Source organism: Typha angustifolia, chromosome 10 (genome assembly GCF_048772165.1).
Source record: "Typha angustifolia cultivar Huaian chromosome 10, ASM4877216v1, whole genome shotgun sequence".
Classification (NCBI taxonomy): domain Eukaryota; kingdom Viridiplantae; phylum Streptophyta; class Magnoliopsida; order Poales; family Typhaceae; genus Typha; species Typha angustifolia.
This window is the reverse complement of record NC_133248.1, coordinates 2,966,302-2,988,686: the sequence shown is the minus strand read 5'-3', so window position 1 is coordinate 2,988,686 and position 22,385 is coordinate 2,966,302. Positions and strand designations below refer to the sequence as shown.

At 35.7% G+C, this 22,385-nt stretch overlaps 1 protein-coding gene and 1 long non-coding RNA gene across 3 annotated transcripts; one reads left to right on the top strand and one right to left on the bottom strand.

The window, feature by feature from the left end:
- The first annotated feature begins 775 nt into the window (after positions 1 to 775).
- Positions 776 to 13,321, top strand: LOC140769096 (uncharacterized). 2 transcript variants are annotated; one of them, XR_012105851.1, is made up of 4 exons: positions 776 to 940; positions 4,412 to 4,508; positions 4,588 to 12,937; positions 13,015 to 13,321. It is a non-coding gene; the product is annotated as an uncharacterized lncRNA (long non-coding RNA). The 2 variants fall into 2 exon arrangements; XR_012105852.1 differs by lacking the exon at positions 776 to 940 and adding an exon at positions 1,135 to 1,958.
- A 4,597-nt stretch (positions 13,322 to 17,918) lies between these two features.
- Positions 17,919 to 21,552, bottom strand: LOC140768744 (purple acid phosphatase 15). The gene is made up of 7 exons (XM_073109135.1): positions 21,163 to 21,552; positions 20,783 to 20,974; positions 20,280 to 20,613; positions 19,663 to 19,880; positions 19,062 to 19,252; positions 18,274 to 18,558; positions 17,919 to 18,183 (listed from the first exon to the last, which is right to left on the bottom strand). The coding sequence occupies exons 1-7, from the start codon at positions 21,425 to 21,427 to the stop codon at positions 18,049 to 18,051; spliced, it is 1,620 nt and encodes a 539-aa protein (XP_072965236.1). The 5' UTR covers positions 21,428 to 21,552; the 3' UTR covers positions 17,919 to 18,048.
- Positions 21,553 to 22,385: the final 833 nt, after the last annotated feature.

The following is a 22,385-nucleotide window of genomic DNA, read 5'->3' as shown; positions in this document are numbered from 1 at the left end:
ATGACTATTATAGGACCATATAAGCCAGCAAATATGTACTTAAGCCTACAAATAATTATAATAGGACCGTATAAGCCAACAAATATGTATTTAAGCTCACTATTAATTATTGTAGATACCATATAATCTAGCAATCCTTTTAAATATATACTTATAAGCCTGTATGTGTTTATTATAATATTTATATATTATAATAATGACCATCGTCATGACCCGAAAGAGTATTTTCATTCATCAAATTCTTAGCTTAAGATACCTAATTTAAGACCGAAGCTTAGCCTCAAACCAAAAATGACCAAAAGTATTACTCATAATAATAATAATAATAATAATTATTATTATTATTATTATTTTGAGCTTTATCGAATTTATTTAATCCACTGGAAATTAAGTTTGGCTCAAGCCGAGCTCTGAGTCGGCTTAATTAATTTAACAGCCCAAGGTAGCTGCTGCTGCACATTATCCAAAGATAAAATCCTGTCCTCAGGATTTATTCTACATAAATACGGCCGCTAGGTACACTACTACGCCTCCATCCCTTTCCGATAAGACCGAAGAGGACAACCTGGTGATTCTTTGTCCTCACCAGGGGCATTCCCGTACTCTCACCGCTCTTTCTCCGCGTTGTACCAGGGACACGTGTCGATCAAGTACGCCCGGAAGGGCCACGGTCGTCCGCGCCCACCGACACGTTCCTCTCCTCGAACCCTCCTCTCCTCGAACCCTAACCCAACTCTTGTCTCTCTCCTTCCCTTAATTAAAAGAAAAAATATATATATTTAATCCCTAATTAAGGGAAGGATAACACGCAATGATTTGATCGTACGGCGTACCACTGCGATCACTAACCACCGAAAAATAAACTAATAAAACTCCTCCCTTCTGCCATCAAATTACTATTTTTTTGTTTTGCCACTTTCTCAGGAGCTCAGATGAGATGGTAAGCGATTCCTTCCCCTCTTCTTTTTCATCACGATTTCTTGAATCAACTGCCGATTAAGTTGATGATTTCTTGCTTCCGAGTAGTATATTATGGTTCTTCTGTTTTGTAGAGGAGTATATTAGTTTATGTTAGTTGATTTTGTTCTGATATTGATGCTTGATCTGTATATTATATATATGGTGCTGGTTTCAAGTATTAGTGAGAACTCCTATAATTGCATGGTGGTTGCCTTTTATTTTATTTTATTTTATTTTTTTTTGGTTAGTTTTTTTGTTAATTACCAGTATATGAAGCTGCTACAATAATAGGTAGGATTAGGAAATGAAATTTATTATTTTGGTCAGACTTTCTGTCACTTTTTCTTTTTTTCTTTTGGCTGCTGGTTCCTTTCATGATTGCCATACTTTTCTTGTTTAAGGAACTTCATTTCACTTCATTTCATTGTCTTGGCACTTCACTTGCTTCTAGTGTTGGTTCTTAATATTGAGGCTTTGAGGCTAGGTTTGTGTTATTGAGTTTATGATTCCACTAATGTTAAGTTGTTAGCTTCATTACTTTGGGGGAGATAAATTAGTCTTCCTTGTTCTAGCTATTTTTTTCTTCTGATGGTGCCTTTTGTGCACCATATCTATATGCTGTCTACACTGTATTTATTGTTTTAAACTGTCAAAAGTTAGAAAATTGCCGCATAGAAGATATGAGACTTGAACGAACAAGGTTTTCTTCAATCAGACCTTTTAGCAGAAACATTTGTGTAGTATTTGTCTAGTGTATACTTGTCTTTCCCAGTATATTCATTCATAAATTCATGCACAAGCAAATTATGTTTCTTATTCCTTCTTATTATGGGCATCTTTCAGTACTTGCAAGTACTTAAACAACAGTCTCCCGGAATAAGGGTGTCTTGTTTTGGAGCATCTTAAAGAATCTGGCGTGTAGTTGTTAGATGGAACAAAAACCATGCGGTGATGTTCCGTTGTTGAGTGCTCATGACCTCCTCTCTCTCAATTTTAAGGTCTAGATCATTTATTACTTCAAGTGGCCGATGTTTCTTCTATCAAAGATAACCTTCCCTTTAGAAGCTTCTATTTCTCTAAGATGTTATTATGTTTTGAAAGTTCAGTTCAAGAGACCGCAGCGGAGTGGAGCAGCCGCGACACGAAGTTCCTTACCTTAGCTGGAGGGGCACCATTTGATCTTTTGACCTTTTTGCATTGTGAAACTATTGGTTGCTTTGTCACTGACCAATATCTTTTGTTTGTGTTTGTGATTTAATTCTTATTAAATTTCAGAATGATGGAAGTATAAGATCATTGACTTGCAAGCTGTTTCTTAAACTTCAGTTTGGACTATTGTTACCAATTGAGAGAATTTGTTGTTGAAGCGGTGTCCGTGAAGTTTAATCTTACGAAATGATCTAAACTTCTTCTTGATTTCTGCAATAGAAGCATCAAGGTTGTATTTAGATTAGTGCTGTGATAGCTATGCTCAGTTGCAAATGTTGTGACATGTCTTTCTTGAGAAGTGATGAAAATGAAACGGAGAGGAGGGGATCAAAAGAGAAGGATCAGAAATTGTTGGAGTTCTGTTCTGCTGCAAGTGATTTAGACTCAATGGTTTGAGCAGAACAAATCTTAGATATGAATTTAACCAGATATATGATCAGCTTAAATTCAAATGTAAACAAATTGGAGAGAAGAGAAAGATCAAAGTTTTGATTCATGACATAGTGAAGTGGAGGAATATGGATCGGTTTTGTTCAACAGTGATAGGAGTTGAACTCCAAAGAGAAGAGTGATGCTAGATGATGAAAAGGATCAGGTGAAAAATGAGAAGATAATTGGTGGAATTCTCTATAAGGATATGTTTATTGATTTATCTTATGTAGATTTAGTATTTGGAAAAAAAAGAGCTGACCTGAGTCATCCGACTCAGAAATGCAATGGTTGGTTCCATGTTATTATTTGTCAGTGTGGTCTGTATCTTTGAATTTATTTTGAAATATTTTTATCTGAGTTTTCCTCCTTTTATAATGCCCAAATCTAGGTCCTGATTGGATGAGCATTAGGGTATTATTTAGTTTGTCACAACTCAAGTTGATGCTTAAAGTTTTATTCGCAAGATTGCCTTTTCTTTTGGGTGTAGTACCAACAGATGCCTATTTGGAGGGTTTTCAATTATGTTTTACAATATAAGTCAAAAGATGACGATTTTATTTTCCGTGTTGGGTACAGTTTCTGTTATGTCCAGAATTATCATATATAAATTGCAATTTCAAGAACGAAATTTTTTTTTCTACTTATTTGCATAACACAGAAGGTTATGAAGTTAGTCTGGTTCATCATTACTTTTCTTGAAGTCACCAAGTCTCAAAAAGCACCATGTAGCTTAGATTGTACAACTTGAATACTCATTTTTTGATTCACGAATTTTCCATTACATAAATAATTGCACTAACACTTTTTGTTATATATTTACTAATTGTGCTATAAATTTCTGTAATATCATTTCTTATAGATTTTACAAACATATATGGATATATCTATTATCCGATCTATATCCGTGTATGTACTTCATGGATATGGTAATTAAGTTCACTATCCGTACAAAATTGTATCTAGAAAAATATGGATATGGGTATAATTTTACCACTATCCGATCTGTACTTATTCCTTGTTCACCCCTAACTAGGATGGAGTGTTGAATATCATTGCTTCACTTCCATATTTTGTCATGCTATTTGTTTATTCATGTGTAGGACCATGGGAGTATTTTAGGACTAGCATGTTGATCTTATTTAGTTGTCTTGTTTAATAAAGAAAGAAAGTGAAGCGTCACGAGAACTATATTGTGTGGGAGCCTATAGATCTTCTTTATTTATGTGTTGTAATCTTAAAAAGCAAGATGAGGGAAGGGGATCCGAGTTCAAAGTTCTGCTGGATAGGAGTTGAATGTCTTCTATTCAACCCTTGTCTCTCATGTAAGCTTGTCTTGTAAATTTGAAACATCTCTTAAGAGGACTTGATATTTTGGATTCTTGGAAATGAATGGTATAACATATATACATTAATTTTTTTGGGTGTTTGTTTGTGGTATTATCTTCCCCATTCTCTCTTCTGCTTGTGGTTGTGCGACTTTGGGAGTGTATGGAACTTTCTATACTAGAAGGAAAGGAGAAGATGCTTGGGTTTGAGGACCCTGGGTTTCTCTCTATTCCCACCTAAACTTTCTTTTCTCCTCTTTGTTATTGCGAGGTGTATTAAACCGCTTCTCTTCAATTCATTCTTCCCATAATCTTGCCTATGTCATATTGAACCTTGTGATATTATCCAAATTAATTAAATTTGCGATTCTATTTTGATATTGTGCATTCCATTCATCTAGGAATATTTAATTACTTGATGCTGACTGGTATTTTATTCTGATGTTATAGAGAAGTTTAATATTATCAAATACATATATTTGCAGGTTAAGCCTTTGTTATAGAAGGTAGCGGAGCTTGTTTTTTCTGGACCTGAGGCTTGAGTTCTACATGCTATTTTGGAAGAAGACCACGTGCTTTTAGGTGTTGTTTTTTCTACTTCTCTGTACAAAAATCTAGTCAATATGTATGACTTCCTTACTTTTCTTCATTTTGATTTCAGGCTGGGCATGTGATAATGCATTTCTGCTTTGTCTCTGTCTTGGTTGACAACGAGAGAGAGCACGCTGGTCGGCACTCATGCAAGGGGCCATGACTGTGTACTGGCGTGCTTTTTCTCGCTGTCACTCATTTCGCCCTGGCAATATGGTTTCCTTTAATTTTTCCTGTCACTTATGCCTCACATTGGCACGATGAGGGCATCATTGAATCCATTTGCTGTATGGTCGTCTTTTAGAAAAATAGTCAATAATCTGATGGCTTATGTTTCTCCTGTTAGTTCCTATATTTAGTTCTTCTGTTGGTGACTGAAATTGTGATGAGCCTTGGTAGTTAGTTCTGTTTTTGGTAGTTATGGAAAACTGTCAATCTGTCATGATGATTGATGCCATGATGGAAGAGAAAATTGTACTGCCAGCAGAAAGATGAGTGAAGGTTATGATGGCAAATAAATGCTCAGAACCTCAATTCAAATGTCAGCCAAGGGGTCAATTTTGAACACTCCAACTTGGTTCTTGTTGACTTGTGTACAGTAAGACTTGATAAAAATGTAGTATCAAATATACATTACTATGCAAAATTGGAAGCACACACACGTGCATGTACATGTACACACACCTATGATGACACATCTCTAAGTACACTCATGTCTGTAGGCATATTAAATGAAACTTAAGAAAACACCAGCAATCATTGCTTCATTCAGGATCCACCTCATGCTTGAGCTGCTCTAATTCCGCTTTTTTGCATTGTTCTGTACTGAACAAGGTGTTCATATTTGTTCATTTTACAGACTATGAGCAGTCCATCAAATACTTCTGCTGACCAATTTCACTTATCTTCTGTACATCTTTTGAGTTGAACCACTTGATTAAATTGTTACTATATGTTTCCGTTTCAAATTTGACTGCCTACATATTTGCTTGGAGGTTAGCATCTCTAGTATAGAAAAAGGGGAGTATACTCTAGCCAGACTTAGTTGTGCTAATTTAGAAAAGTTATATAATTACTTGGTCTCAGTCAACTTATTGAGTTTCTTGATTTAATCCAAGTTTTAGAGTATTAGTTTGCCCAACCCATGGACCAAGTATAACATAATCCGAATTTATATGCAACTGGAGTTTGTAGCCTGGTTGATTAAAAAATAAAAACCTCACTGGGTCAAGTTGACTCCAGCAAGTTTACAGTAGACTCTGCGAATTCTTCTGAGCTGTGTGATATATTTTGACATCAAACTTATGTTGATTTTAATGTTTGATAATATTCTAATAGACAATTTTTCTTGCACTCATTCTGGTTTCCTGATTGGTAATATACTAATATGTAATTAAATTCTGATCATTGTGTATATGTGGAACAATTTTATTATGGTTCTTTAGATACAGAATTCTTGTCCTTCTCCTGTTTTAGTGACACCTTCTGTAGTTTATTTCTTGACCTATACAAGTTGGTTGTTTGATTATTATTTGATTTATCATACTTCTTTTCTTAAGGAACTCCATTCATCCATTGCATAATCATGTTTATTTTCCAGGTTTTGTATGCTATCTCGCATCTAGTTGCAAGGTCAGAAAGCCAATTTATATTAGAGGGAGCACAGATAAGAATACAGTATGAGAAAATGAATAAGTAGTTGCAACTAGTAGTAGGTTGTAACCAATTTAAATTACCATCTTTCAACTACTTATCATGATTACAAATTTAATATCCTATTAATTCTTGCACAGGTAAAGTAACCAATATTAAAAGAATGTGGAGTATTAACACAATTTCTTCTATCACTAATCAACAATTATACTGAAAGTATTTAGACCAAGCAAAGTATGAAATTGTAATATGAAAGGATTTACATCTTAGATCATGTTAAAGGTAATATCTTATTGTGTGTTGGATTGTTACTGATTCTGTTGAATAAATATTTCCAACTTCCATTCTTCCTCAAGATTCCTCAAAAAACCAGTTGTCCGTTAGTGTCTTTGTTAATGCTTCCATAATCTAGGCTTAATTAGCTAGGAGGGTCTTAAGGGCATGTATTAATTGTACAATTTTTTCTTGCACATCTGATTTGGGCATATTAATATGCAGATCTGAAGTGAGTCTTGGAGAATGGAGATATTGTACTTTGCAACTCTCCTAAATTAATTATCATACAGATGGGCTCTGGTAGATCAATGAGTAGAGCCTTACTGAAACCCACTCATTCTTACTTGAACAGACTTTAACATCATGTGATTTAAACAACAAAGGCAATTATATTGGCCTTTAGTTAGTATTTTTCAGTGTCTAATGCTTTATTGCTCTTTTGAAATGAAGGATAACATTTTGATTCCAGATAATATCAGTTTACCAATTTCACAAGGATACATTTTCTAGTTAGATTTTTCTATTTAATCATGTATCATAGGAAGCTATAAATGTAGCTTCCTACCCCCATAAATATTCTTATGAAGAAGAAAAAGAAATATCAGCATAAAATAAATTTTACTTTTGACATAGGTTCAGCATCCCAGGGTCATGGTTGCCTCCCTCACTCTGCTTTTGCTACATAATAATTCCTTTTAGAAAATATACTTTTCATATGATACAAATAGAGAAAGAGAAATCTGATCTAGTATATTTCACATTGGGAATTAAGTATATACACGTATATGTAGGGTAGGTTATCCCTTAGGTACAATATAAGACTATATACATTAACACCCTCCTTCAAGCTCAAGGTGGATCAAACACAAGGAGTTTGCCAACTAGATATTTAAAACGTAGAGTAGGATGCGACTTAGTGAATAAATCTGCTATCTACTCTATAGATGATATATGAGGAAGACTGATAATGCTAGCTAGAAACTAATGTTGAACAAAATGACAGTCCACCTCAATGCGTTTTGTCTTCTAATGGAATATAAGATTGTTTGCAATCTGTGTAGCATGTCTGTTATCACAATAGAGAGCAGGGGAAGAATGAACAGACATTAAAAGAAAGCGAGTAATAGTCCTCCGCACATATCTGAAAATTTGGAGCAATTAAAGTTAGCTTGATTAGTACTTGAAACATTGAGCGTGATATGAGTAAAGGAACTCTTATTCTGATTCTTGCTGCTCAAGAAATCCTAAACAAGCCTAATAAAGCGATTCCTCCTGAGGTCACTCCCATAATTGAGGAATTCTCGGATGTTTTCCCTGAGGATCTCCCGAGAATTACCACTAATGCGAGACATTTAGCATGTTATCGATCTCGTCCCGGGTGTAGCTCTTCCTAATCTGTCTCATTACCGACTTAATCTAATTGAACACACTGAACTTAAACGGCAAGTTGACGAGCAGTTGAGAAAAATATTTTTTTGAGAAAAATTCTAAGTCCTTGTGCGATTCTTGCGTTGTTAACACCGAAAAAAGATGAAACATGACACATGTGTATTAACAGTCGTCATGCCATTAACCGAACAATGGTAGAGTTACGTTTTCTTATTCCTTGCTTGGATGACATACTAAATATGATGGCAGGAGTCATGATTTTTTCGAAGATAGATTTAAAAAGTAGCTATCACTAAATTCGTATATGCTTTGGCGATAAGTGGAAGACTGTGTTTAAAACGAAAGATGGGTTATATGAATGGATGGTCATGCTTTTTGGCTTGACTAATGCTCTAAGTATTTTTATGAGAGTGATGACTTAGTTATTACGAATCTTTATGGGACAATTTTTAGTCATATACTTTGATGACATCCTTATCCATAGTCAATCCCGGGAGCAACACACAGATCATCTTCGTCATGTCTGCGTTGTCTTGATGAGAAAGCAACTGTATGGAAACCCTAAGAAATGTATCTTTCTAAGAAACAAAATTATTTTCTTGGGTTTCATTGTTTCGTTCGAAGGAGTCTCTACTAACCCTGATAAGATCAAAGTTATTAATGAATGGCCTGAGCCCCGTATCATAAGAGATGTAAGAAGTTTCATAAGCTCGCTACCTTCTATTGTCGATTCATTATAGGGTTTAGTATTATGATGGCTCCAATAACTGGACGCCTCAAGAAGAGTGAATTTGAGTAATCAACGAGTGCCACCAAAGCTTTCATCGAAATCAAGAGGAAAATGGTGAAAGCTTCCATCATGCGATTCCTCGATTTTATTAAAGTTTTTGAGGTCGCATGTGATACTTTTGGAATTGGTATAGATGGAATCCTAAGCCAAGATGATCATCTGATTGCCTACTTTAGTAAGAAGCTGAATGAAACTAGGTAACGATATGCCACTTACGATAAGGAATCTCTTTACCGTTGGAGGCATTATTTGCTTTCACAAGAATTTGTAATCTTCTCTGACTATGAGGCTCTTCGTTACATCAACTCCCAAAAGAAGCTTAATACTAGACACGGTAGTGGGTTGAATTTCTCCAGGATTATACGTACACGACATAAATCTGGAGTAAAGAACAAGGCTGCCGATGCACTAAGTTGTCGCATGATCCTTCTTTCAAAAATAAATACGAAAATAATAGGTTTTGATCAAATTAAAACTGAACACGAATCGTGTCCGATTTTTTATGAAGTTTACAGTATGTTAAGCGACAGAATGACTCGAGAAATAGCTGGTTTCATTTTGCAGGATGGCTATCTATTTACATCTCGAAAGTTATGCATTCCCACCACCTCGTTAAGGTAATTTTTAATTTGGGAGTTGCATGTTGGAGGTCTAGCAAGACATTTTGGGCATGTGAAAACTATTAAAGCGATAGAATATCAATTTTTCTAACCAAGCCTTAAAAGAGATGTTATGAGACTTGTTGGTCGATGTCACACATGTCAACTCGCTAAGTAGCAAAAATAGAATATGGGATTGTACACACCTTTACCTTTTCCTAACTGTCATTGGCAGGTTGTTTGTTTGTATGGACTTTATACTTGGACTCCCAAAGACTAATTGAAAGCATGATTCCATTCTTGTGGTAGTGGATTAATCTTCTAAGATGACCCACCTTATATCCTGTTCTCAAACATCTAATGCCTCTTGTGTTGTGAAACTTTATTATGATGAAATCGTTAGGCTGCACGAGCTCTCAAAAACTATTATGTTAGATAGGGATGTGAAATTTACTTGCTATTTTTGGAAAACCCTATGGCATGAAATAAAAACCAAGCTTCAATATTCAATCACTTTCCACCCACAAACTGATAGCAAACTGAAATAGTCAATAGGAGTTTAAGGAACCTACTAAGGACTCTTGTCGGTGAAAATCTAAGAGATTGGGATAAAAAATTGCCAACTACTGAATTTGCATATAATAATTTTGTTAATAGTTCATAAAGTCTTAAGTACAACTGAAGTAATGTATGGTTATAAACTTAGACAGCCTATAAATCTCATTTCTGTAACCCATTATCATAGATTGTTTGAGTTTGCATCTGCATTCGCATCACATATTCATGATTTGCATAAAGAAATCAATAACAGAATTGCTCAAAATAATGTCAATTATAAAATTCGAGTTGATGTAAGGAGATTTAAGAAATTTAATGTTGAAGACTATGTGATGGCCTGGATATGTCCGGAATAGTTCCCTCCTAGAATTGTCAGAAAATTACATGCACGAAATGTTGGACGTTTTAAAATTCTTAAGAAAATTAATGATAATACTTATGTTCTAGATCTACCAAATGATTTTAGTATCAGTTTTACTTTTAATATTGAGGATCTAGTAGCTTATAGAGGTCTCACTAGCTAGTAGGCCTACCAATGAGCCTATTTATGAGAAATCCTCTTTACCTCCACTTTTCAACATTCCACTTAACAGAGCAAATAAAATTGATAAAATTTTAGATGATGAGATTATTTCAACTAGAAAAGGTGAAAATCAATGGTATTTAGTACATTGGAAAGGACGACTTATATTTAATGACACGTGGCTTGATTATCATGATTTAGAGAGACATCACCATGATATCTTAGAGCAGTATGAGAGCAGCAGAATAACACACTCGACAGGGTCGAGTTCTCTCCCACCCGAGGAGAACAATGCGAATATCACTAATAGGACGCGATGGCATATGTACCAGCGTAGGAGGCGTTGACAGTTGATGATCCCCTCTGTGGGGATTTTATTATGATCGACTTTGTACTTTTAGTTATATAAGGTGTCTTTTGCTTATTTCATTGTAGGTCTATATAGACTTATTATATATTTTTTTTGAGGTTAATAAAAATTATTTGACTTTGCTCCTTTGAGAAAATTAGTGTGAAACTATTTTAAGGGTAAAGGTGTGAAACCCTATTTCTCCTCCCTTTATTTCCTCCTCTATCACTTTCTTTCCATCATGTTTTTCATCATAGTGCAAAAGATGAAACGGGAGGAGATACAAATGAAGAAGGTACAAAAATTACTCATCGAGAGTACACCTGAGTGATAGGACAAGAAGGGAGAGAATCACTAGGACATCCGACAAGTGGCTCATCAAGAGAATATGGAATGGGCATAGTCTCAAGAGAAAGCTGAGAAGAAGATGTTGAAGATAGAGGTTTAAGGAAGGTGAGGTCCTAAAAACTCATGAGAGTAATGAGCAAGGTTCGGAAAATAGGGATCGGGATAGGGATTGGGATTGGCCTTTTGAAATAACGATACATATCGGTTGGATTGGCCGTACCAGCCGTATTAGTTGCTTGGATCTGATCGAACTTTTTTTAATTACGTAAAATTTTAAATATTATTTAGAAATATAGGAAAAGAGACATGACGAGCAATCTGTATCTGATGAGTCAAATGATCATAACATCAATAGCGTTTGTGTTTAGAACTGTACTCAAGAACATATTGCATATATCGAGCTGACAGCTTGTCACACTCATGAGCAGAGAGCAAAACAAGCAAATACATTCAAAAATATGAAGATGACTATAATTTGATTTACTAGAGAAAAGAACATAATGAGGAGAGCGATCTCATAAGAGAGGATAAGACATGAGGTTGATAAGGTTAGCAGAAGTCTAAGAGCTTTTGCCCAAAAGGAACGAGAGATAGAGGAATTGAGAATGAGAGCACACGTAATCTTGAAGATATAACGATGCTTCTGTTTTGCTACACCATTTTGGTCATGAGTGTAGGGATAAGACTATTGAAGAAGGGTGCTATGAGAATGGAGAATGAAACACATAGTAGTAGAGATGTACTCTCAAGCACTGTCAAACCTGAAAATTGTAATGTGTTTGTAAAGCTGAGTGTAAATAATAGATGTAAAAATCTAATAAACTTGGGGAATCTTAGATCGATGATGAATGAGATAAACCCATGTATATCATGAAAAGTCATCAATGAACAAATATGACACCTAAAAGATAAAAGTGCAAGTCCCCAAATATCAGAATGAATAAGATAAAAAAAATGAACTGTTTTATCATTATTTGAAGAAAAAGGAAGAGCTAATTGTTTAGCCAACTTACAACCTACACAAACTGACAAAGAACTAAAACCAAAAGAATCTCATCAAAAGATCCATTTGCAGTCTAAAGTTTAAAGATTCGATAAATTTGTGAGTCTTTTAACTTTGGGTGAGACATTGTAGCAAACTTTCTTCTAATATTATTTTTTAGCTATGGAATCTATTAATTTTGCCATCCACACTATTTCCTGCTAGAACTTTCAAAATAAAAAATATTGCTAATTCCATTGTATGTGAGACTTCCCAAAACATGGGGTATTCAATTCTTACAGAATCATTTAGCTATTTTGTATGGGTTAGGTTTCCTGATTTAGGAAATATAATTGTTATTCATGTATTATCCTTGATACAGTGATAATACAACCATAGTTTTACAGCGTGTGTGTGGTTGTCGCTGGAATATCTGCAAGTATTGAGTACTTACAAAATAAGATGGAGAAAGGGACCAATCATTGATACATATGATTAGATGCTCATGGTTATTATATGACGATTTGAGTGGTGTCTTCTTTCTCTCAATCTTGAAGTTGATAATCCGTGTATCCTCTACTTCTGCTGAAATAAAGTTTCTATATTTTATCTTTTGGTTATTGTTTATCTGCTCTGAGCTTTTAAGGAAGCTGTGCATTATCATCAACATATTTGTTTGCTTTAAGGACAACCTGTATGAACTTGATAGCACTCTAATATCGTGTCAAACTATTGTTCGTTCTGGTCTATGTTATCTTTGATACCAGAGCTATATTATCCAACACAAGTTTTGTAGCAAATCTTTACTGTCCTACATTAGTTTTTTATGGGAGCCATATTATCCAACATCAAATGTTTAAGCTTTCACCATAAGCACCATCAAGTGGATAGGAAATTCTTGGCAAGCCATTCACAGGAACAGCTGAAGCAAAGTGAGGGACTACAAGATATAGGTACATATCTGAGTGTAGAATTGCATATTTGTTACTGATTTGTTCTTATTCTTATTCTTCTGATTTGTTTTGTTAAGGTTTTGATAGTCCTGAAGTTCTTGGAAGGGTACTGCAGTCTCTAGTCTTAAAGTTGCCAAAAGAAAGATCCTTCCAGATTTGGAGAGCCTATAGTTTTTCAAGCCTTCAGGCGGCCTTTTTGTTCATCTCCAGGTGTTGAAGACATTTGCCATACATTTCAAGTGAGCAAGCTAACTATTTCTTGTGGCTCATTGTAGGAAATATGGAGATTTATTATAGGCTAAATGTATAATGAACTCATTTTTTTCTTTTTGGAGGTGTCTTTTGTTGATCTTATAGCATTGTCTATGACCAAGTGCTTCAACATTTGACTATTGTGATTTTTGTTTGTGGATTCATTCTTTGTTAGCTATATGGTAATGTCATCTACCAGGACTGCCTTTCTTCCTTATTCATCATAAGTGATCTCATGCATTTTCCTCTTTCCGCAGGGCTAGTAATATTTTAGGGATAATTCTTTTTTGAATCTTCGAACTATCACTATTTTTTATAATGTCACTCTAAATGTTTTTTAGGTACACAATTACTTTAAACCATCAGAAATATAGGGTTATTATCTATCAAAGAAATGTTTAAAGTATTGATGTATAAATGGGGATAGTTCAAGAGGTGAAAATAAAATTATCTCTCAATTTTACGATGACATGGAACTCAGATGAGCAAAATCAAAGCAAATTTTGGGAAAATCCATAAAACTACAGCTTAATTCTAGTAAGGTTAATGTAGATCTACTGCATATGGTTTGAGCCATGAGTACGGAGTATTATGGGCTTTTTTCCCCTAAAATTTGTGCTTAATTTTAAAAAATCTAAAACATAGTAGGGAAATCGTCAAATTTAGAGTCTAATTGGTTATGATTCATCTAGACGTACCTTCTAAGTGTCGATCTACTTAGGGGGTACCACAAATATTTTCGCCCAATTTGAATTGAATCTGCAATTTATAGCTTCAATATATTTTTGTGATGTCACCACAATTTATACTCCAATTTCTACAAAAGAGAACATTTGTTACACTAACACCTTGGGCTACATTCTCTTCCTTCAAGTGGTTTACATTTAGGCTCTCTCCACGATAAAAGAAAATTAAATCAAGTATATCAACTAGGTTTGCACTAAACTGTGCATTTGGGGCACTACATGGAGATAGCATTCTTCTATAACGAGACAAAGAGACTGCATATTTCTTGCTCTGTCCGGAGAGGATGATGCAGCAGGGAGCGCGAGGGAAGACTGGAGATTAAAGTGACTCCAAAGAATAATGGCTTGGAAATCCTTTTGAAGTTATCATGGAGAAAGAGAAATTGTTTGATATAAATATTAAATTAATCATAGCTCAACGGTTTAATCCCTTTTTATAGGTATCAAATACAATTCTTAGATACAGCCGGATAAAACAATTGAACTGCCTAAAATTTGTGCGGGCTGGGTTAGAGTAGGTGCAGTCTCTAATGGGTCGTGAGCTTGTGGATCTGGTTCGGTTGATTTAACTTGACTCTATCAGAATTGCCAATGAGAAGATGTCCTCAGATATAGTGGGCCTCAAGGTGTTAACCTTTGCATGAATGTCAACCTTGAGCCCATTAATAAAGATACTCTTCAGGACCAAGTTCAACCAATTGGTCTCGTTTGAACTTATTCCGGTAAGCTTGAACTGTTGTTGACTGAGTCAGCTTAGTCAATATAGCCTAGAAGTCTTCGTATTGGGTTGAACCGAACCGAGCACAAGTTGCATCAGCAAAGTCCTGCTAAGACACAAATAGTCAAGTTTGCTCTTCCAACTAGTACTACTTGATTGCCATGCCCTCTAAGTTAAAAGATGCAAGCTAGACCTTCTAGTGGTTGGGCATGCTATCATACGTGAAAAATTATTCTACTAGGTAGGTCTAGTCCAGTGGGTCTCTTCTTAAAAATTTTGGGAAATCAAACTTCATAGTCTGAGCTTGGATTCCAAAATGTGGCACGTCAGCGCAAGCCAAGTGACCTCGTGGTCAATGCTAGTGATGTGGGTCATAGGCGCATGAGTCTGGCTCATGTTGTGCCTAGGCTGTATGCGGGTTTAGGTTATGCGAGGCCACCTAGTCATCCTTAGACTTGTACTCAGGCTCGCGGTCATGCTCATGTGTCCAAAAACTAATTCGCACGAGGTGGTCAAACTAGTTCACGAAAATTTTGCCAGCCTCAGGATTCGCGCACTTCATTTTCTCCATTCAATTGACCCAACCCTAACCCTAGAACTGAAGTTGGATTTCATCCTAGGGGCGCCTCCATAGATTAGTGTAGCCTCGGTGGCAACTAGGTAGGGTAGCTGACCTATCTCAGTCATCGTTTGATAGGTCTTTACAGTGGTGGAGCAATGATGAGAGGTAATGGAATCCAAATACCGAAATCAAGCTTGATTTTCTATAGTTGCAGCCATGGCGTGTCGTTGGCGGGTCCACCAGCCCTTAGGGGCTAAGGATGGGGCCCATGGCCCCCTATAGTGGAGTCACGGGAGAGGGAAACCCTGAACTAAAAGGTAACTCCTCGTGATGGTAGCCATTAGGTTTGACCACCCATTGGTTACTACTGGTTACGATGGCCACCACTAGTTGGCAATTGGCCCGAGGAAGCCAATCGTGGCCGTCGGTGGTCATGGAAGCGTCGGACCTCCGGACACTAGTCATGGGTTGGTTGCAAGGATACTAGTCTTCGACGGCGGTCTTCCAACTAGTGTTGGCCTAGGAGATGGTGGCTTGGACTAAGGGACCTGAATCTCCGCCAATGCAAAACTGTGATTTCAGCCATTGTTTTCCATCGAGTATGAGGAAGATGGCTCGAGTATTGTCTTTATCGGCTGCTCCAGCGCAACGGTCTAAATCTATAGTGGTGAAGACACTTCTACGGTCGGAAGAGGGGTTCTGGTCGCAGGTTGGGTTTTCTTACCATCTCCCTCACAATTTGTAGAGGACGAGCTCATAGACAGTGGATCTACCATGGCCGATGGTGCTGGGGCGTAGGATGGTTGTGCTGGCCTAGTAGAATTGTCATCAAGGCTTGGATCATTTTTTTTATCCTCTCGGAGTTCTCTTTCAATAATTCTCTCAATGAGTCCACGGACTCTATTAGTGCTAACAAGTCCATGGACTCTATTAGTGCCTTCGCCCTCGCAGGTGGTTATCAATGACAGTGGCCTGTGGTGTCGAGGAAACCTCCACAAGAATGGAGATGAGTCTTTGATCCTCCATAGGTATTTTTCCTTGTGGGTCTTCTTAGATCTCGTGCTAATCATCGATCTAGAAATGTTGGCTTTAATACTATTATTACAAATCATATATGAAACAATTTATACATAATAAAATTATGAGACTTTTATGCATGGTAGAGTTACAAGTTATAGATCTAATAGCTTTAGTTTCACGTGAATCCAAAGTCAGGATAAAAAGTTAAAAATAAAATAGTGACAAATGGTTAAACTTGAACAGATTGATAATTTGTTTACATTGCGGTAGTTGTCAGAGGATGGCAGACAGCCAAGGATGGTGGTGGACCGCTATAAAGTAGAGTGGCTTATGATGTGGAGGATAGTGTTTAGGGTTTGGAGGTTATGAATGGATTTAGAGTTGTAATATATTCCTATGAAGATAAAAGATAAAGACGAGATAATAAAAATACCTCAACTCAATATCATTCCACACATAATAATTATCTCATGATCACTCCTATTTATAGGAGTAAAGTCATAGTAGATCGGGTCCAATTTATCCTATTGGATTTACATCTACTTTATTAAACTTTAAAGCAAAGTAAACAAATCTAACTAACTCAATTCGATTTAACTTGAATCAACTGTCTTGACTGACTTAAGCCACGTGGTCAGAACGTATCACATCTCTCTGCCCCGTAGTTTATAGGGGTTGTTAGATACAATACTATATTCTCTATTACTACCAAATTATCTCATGTTCATTCTCTAGATTCTCCATACAATACCCAACTAATTTAGGTATAATTTAGGTTGCCACTTTTTCTTGTAAAGCTAGCTTAGTGATTTACGTAATTTAGTTTTCCATATTTACTAATTGTACATAAACTCTATATATTGAAACAGATCGTAAGGCTCAGTATGCAATACATAAGTCACTGTCTACGAAAATTATTTATTTAATCAGCTTTCCTAGACAATGATTTACTGACATAATAATATAGCTTAATAGAGAGTCTAGTTTCGTGAAGGCATTTTATTGTCCTTTCTTTGATAGAGGAAGCAAGTTCGTTAATCTTTCTCCCAGAGCTGGAACCCTTGTTGTCATAACAAGTTTGAATATAGGGAATACCTATTGTGGTTAATTCTAAATAAGTATTTCTCTTTGTTATTATTAAAATAATATTTTTATTTTAGAAATAATTATTCTTGTATTCTAAAATATATATATTTTAAAAAGAATAATGAGAGAGCCTTAATTAGAATCAATTAATAAAAAATTTAAGAAGTATAAGAAGAAAGAAAAAAAAAGAGAAATTAAGATGTGATTTCTTAGGATAAAACAATTCTAAGCTCTCACAGATTTTAAAAATATAAAAAATATGATATGATTGGTTGCTGTCTTTGCTTCTGACCTAAAAAACTTAATTGTTTCTTTCTTTTCAAATCATCCACCAAGTAACTGCGAAAAGGAAGTTTGAAGCCGTCCTAATCTTTTCTGGGACAAACCCAAGCGAAGAATTGTTGATTTCTATAGCGATTTAGCCTACTTCTCTAAATAGTTTGAAATTTACTTCTTCTTCCTTTTTCAGTAAGTTTAAGAATCAGACTCGAATCTCTAAAATGTTTCCAATAGTTGGAAGTCTACTTGTAAACATAATATTATCTCTGTAGCGCGATAAATAAGTGCGAGAATATTCACTTTTTCATGATCTAATTGTTTCTTTTTTTATTTCCTTAGCATTATCGCCAACATAGAGAATAATTCAATTGTGTATTACTTTTCTTTTCTCCTTCCTCTGTGATATCTACATCATTACAATATTACATACTCATAATTTCTAAGAAACTCATATACGTGATCTACTATCTGCGAATGCTGGACACTTCTCAGGTTGCCGAACTACGTAAATCTCATCACCTATATTACCATACATATCTTGGTTGCGATACCAAGTCCATAATGCATGCGTCTCATTTTTCACCTGCAATTAAATCGAAACATATAGTTTGAAAGGTCTAGTCCATGCTCAAATATATTGATTCAATTAAAGTCAAGATCAATAATATATCACCTCTAAGATGCCATGGCCAAAGCTACTTTCTCTATAAGCACTGTATTCAGGTTGTCGATCCCAGCAAAATTTGCCTGCAGCTGGGCCTTGTGTGAAATTTAAAGCACAGAAGCCACCCATGAACTGATCAGGTGTGGTCAATGGATTTGGGCAGTTGCCTGGTTCGTCTGCATGGTTGATTGCCATCTTCTCCCGGTTGCCACCGTCGCCGACCGTGATATGGACCGGACCGCAGGGATCCAGAGAGTAGTTATATACACGATTCGATCGTTCATAGGCATGAACCTGATCGTTTGAAAGTGAGGTTAGCAATACAAGAATTTTCAGATGTATCGACAGTCACAAATGCCGCTACAAATAGATAAAATGCCACTATAGATCTACATCGATAATTATACATGCCGTGTAGAAAACCATGTCTTAAAAAATCATACAAGGCTACTAGCATAAGAGAAGTTCACTAGAACCTTAGAGTTGAAAGAAAGAAAGAAAGAAAGAAATTGATTCATCTACAGTTGAACGTTTAGCAAATTTCTGTCATAAGAGTTGACAAAGAATGTGAGTAAGAATGTGTAGGAAGATGGATAAGAATAGTGCAATGTTGAGAGAAATAGATTTGAAGAAGAGATATGAGGAAAAATAAACAAAATCTACTAGCTAGCATATGAGTAGTAGTCTACTTGAACCTTATAACTGAAGGACAGAAAAAAGGTGCCATTTGCATTAAAATGTAATAGACAAATAACTAGGAGAACTTTTGCAGAAGAAGGATTATAGTGTAAACTTGCATGTCCATTGAAGATAATATCAACAGCATATGAATACAATATCTCCTCCATTTCCACCCTCATACACTCTGCTTCCCTGTAGTGAGCTTTGTATGTGGTGTACCAAGGTGGATGCCAAGTTGCTATCAACCAAGGGGTTACTCCCCTGTCTACCTTTGCCAAGTCTCTCTTCAACCACTTGTACTGCTTTCCTGTAATGCAACAATGAAACCATTTAATCTTAATTTTTGTATAAAAGATATACAATTAAAGAACTAGCAGATGACTAAAATTATTATTCCTTCTTGGACATTGTAATTTATGCATATATATAGCACAAAAGAAAATTTTCTGTTCTTATACAACCATTTAAGAAATTTGTACAAGGGTAAAATGATCTTTTTTAATCCAAGTTTAGTTTTATTTATGATTAATTAGAGTTTACAGGGTTTTACTTAATAACCTCTGAGATTTTTTGAAATATCAATGTTGCTATTATATTTATTTTGTAGAATATGACATTTGAAAAGTTTTCAGAAATCTTTTATAGCTTCCACATAATTTGATCTAAAAGCTATACACTTAAAAAGAGCAAGCATATGTATGATATACTACTGATCACCTGATTTGTTGTAGGAGGTGTATGCCCCCAGCATGATGAAGTGAACTCCTCCGGCATTGAAAGAGTAGTAGAAAGGAGAGTTTGATCTGCTCTCTTCTGATGGGAATGCAAATCTGGAGCTATAAGACACAAAGGTCTTGTTCTCAACCTGCAGCTCTATCTCATGGTTTCCTTCAATCACCATTATTGGAATTCCTGAGGTCACTGGCTCCATGTACCTGAACAACTAATTGCTGTGTAACTCACTCATTAATTTAGTTAACGTCTACTATAGTTAGTCTAATTTCTTATACTAATATAATGTGTACGTAATAGTTATACTGAATGTGACATAAAATTAAAATAAGTAGTTTAGCAAATAATTAAAACATTTTTTATAATGAATGGATAAGGGAAAGTGAGAGAAGAGGAAGACGAAAGAGACACAATGATTAAAATAATAGTTGATTGAAGTGATATTTTTTTAAAGATAAAATATTAATTAGTAAATATAAAAATATTAGATAAAAGAGGAGTAGAGAAAGAAGTAGATATTAATATACTTAAATAGAGCTAAGTGATATAGTAATATAAGAAGGCTTATTTCTTATTCCACAGAAGTTTAAAGTAGTACTGACCTTCCCCAGTAATCCCAACGAGGCTGATACGTTTCATGTATCGGAGTTTGTGGGAAGGAGCAAGAATAGCAATCTGCTCCAGTTCCATTTGTTAGGTACAAGTTCGCATAGCTAACATCACCAACCAAGAGGATTAGATCAGGCTGGTTGCTGATCATGTGATCTACTGTAGAAGTAGTGTTATATGTGAGACCCAAGTCACCAACAATGGCTATTCTTCTTGGGTAGCTCTGAGGTCCTGAAGCTGGCATTGTTGTGAAAGTATGGATAGCACTCATAGCTAATAAATGAGGATCGCCACACTGGTAGAAGTATTGTGTCCCAGGTTTCAATCCTGCCATAATAAATGGATGACCATGCCAAAAGAAAGAAGGGATTTTAAGGGCAAGCACGTAAGGAATTGTTAGAGGGATAAGCACACAATTACAGAATTTTAGAAGGATATACATAGAAAATTGCCTTCTATATTATTTAGCCATAATAGATTTGTTAAGATTTTTTACCTTTAAGACGAACATGGTGGATTATTCCAGACGTATAATTCTGGAGGCCTTCAAAGGGGTAGTTTTGATTGTAGATAAGTGAATGCCCAGTAGCCCTATGAGCTAAGGAATTATTCAAGCGGCCATAATGAACAACACTTTGAACAGTCTTAGGATCCAATGGTTCGATATCTTCACCAATTTGGAATTCTCCTGCAATGAAGAGTCATGAAACAATTATCTTCCTCTCTCCCTCTCTTGTCAATAGATACAAATAAAAACTAATGTCTTTCTCTCAGAAACACAGACAGAAGGGAAGTAAACTTTGCTGAAGTAGACAAGATAACACTAAAAGTGGTGCCCCAGTTAGACGCGGCTCTTTTGCAGTGAACAGTCCAAACCTGTGACCCAAGAGATCCAAACTGAGTCCTCGGTGGATGAGAGTGATACGACTATCTGCTCTGGCTCCCATCCATTCACCGTTCTCTGAACTCTAGGATCGACGTCCGGCAGGTCGACTGCATGCCCTCGGAAGGACTTATCGAGTGGCACTGTTACTGGTTTGAACGGCTCGTCCAACGTCGTCGGTATTCTATCGATGCCACCGCGGGCATCCGCAACCCAAAGCAACACCGCCACCGCCGCCAAAGGGTTCCACTTGCCCATTGGTGGGCTGCTATAGAATGCAATGATCTCAAAATAATCTTAGGATGAGAGAATCTATAATAGGGAAGATGAGAGAAATGTTGTTGTTGGCAGTTAACTTTTCTTACCGTACTCCATCTTTTGAATTCAACTTAAAGGCTAGTTCTTGTCAGGTAGGATTAAAAAGGAACAAAATAGAGGAGCTGGATAATGTACGTTAAAAGTCGGCCGGCTATGAAGAATATTCCGAAGGATATACCAAAGTTATTCTATGCAGTTTGTTATCCAATCATCCCAAAACTGCAAATATAATTGGATAAATCCAAAGTTGATGTGATCATTAAGACGAGATACGAATATTCTTATCCTTGGATAAGAATTTTAGAGTAGTTCCAGATCCTTTTGACGTAAAATTAAACATATTAAGATTAAGAAATTTTACTATCAAACTCCATTTCTCCTGCTACATTTTTGGTATAATAACAAGCTTGTTCATAACTCATATATGTAGAGTATTTAAGTCTTTCTTTTTCTTTTGCTCTACCCTTAAGTCGATTGAGATTGAGATGTATATAGCTTGCAAGCCAAGGGTGACATACGGGTGTGATAAAAGTTTCCTCATGTTACTATGCTAACTGAGAATATATGGATGCATTAATATAGATGCAAAATGGCCTTAATACTATTGAACAATGTGAGATATTCTAGGTATTTTAATCTTTTATTTTTAACAGCAATGAAATATTATTTGTTCCATCAATTGCTACTAGGTTAAAGTTAACTTAAGATATTTTTGATGCATTAAAAACAAAATAGGAGGATCAAACTATAAATATTTATATAGTAGAATGTGAATGATAATAAAAGGATAAAATGTAGGAAAGGTCAACTAGACTGTTCTTTATAATGGAAAACAACAATGAACCTAATGGTCAAGATCAAATTAACAAATCCCTCTAGTACGAAACAAAAGAATATA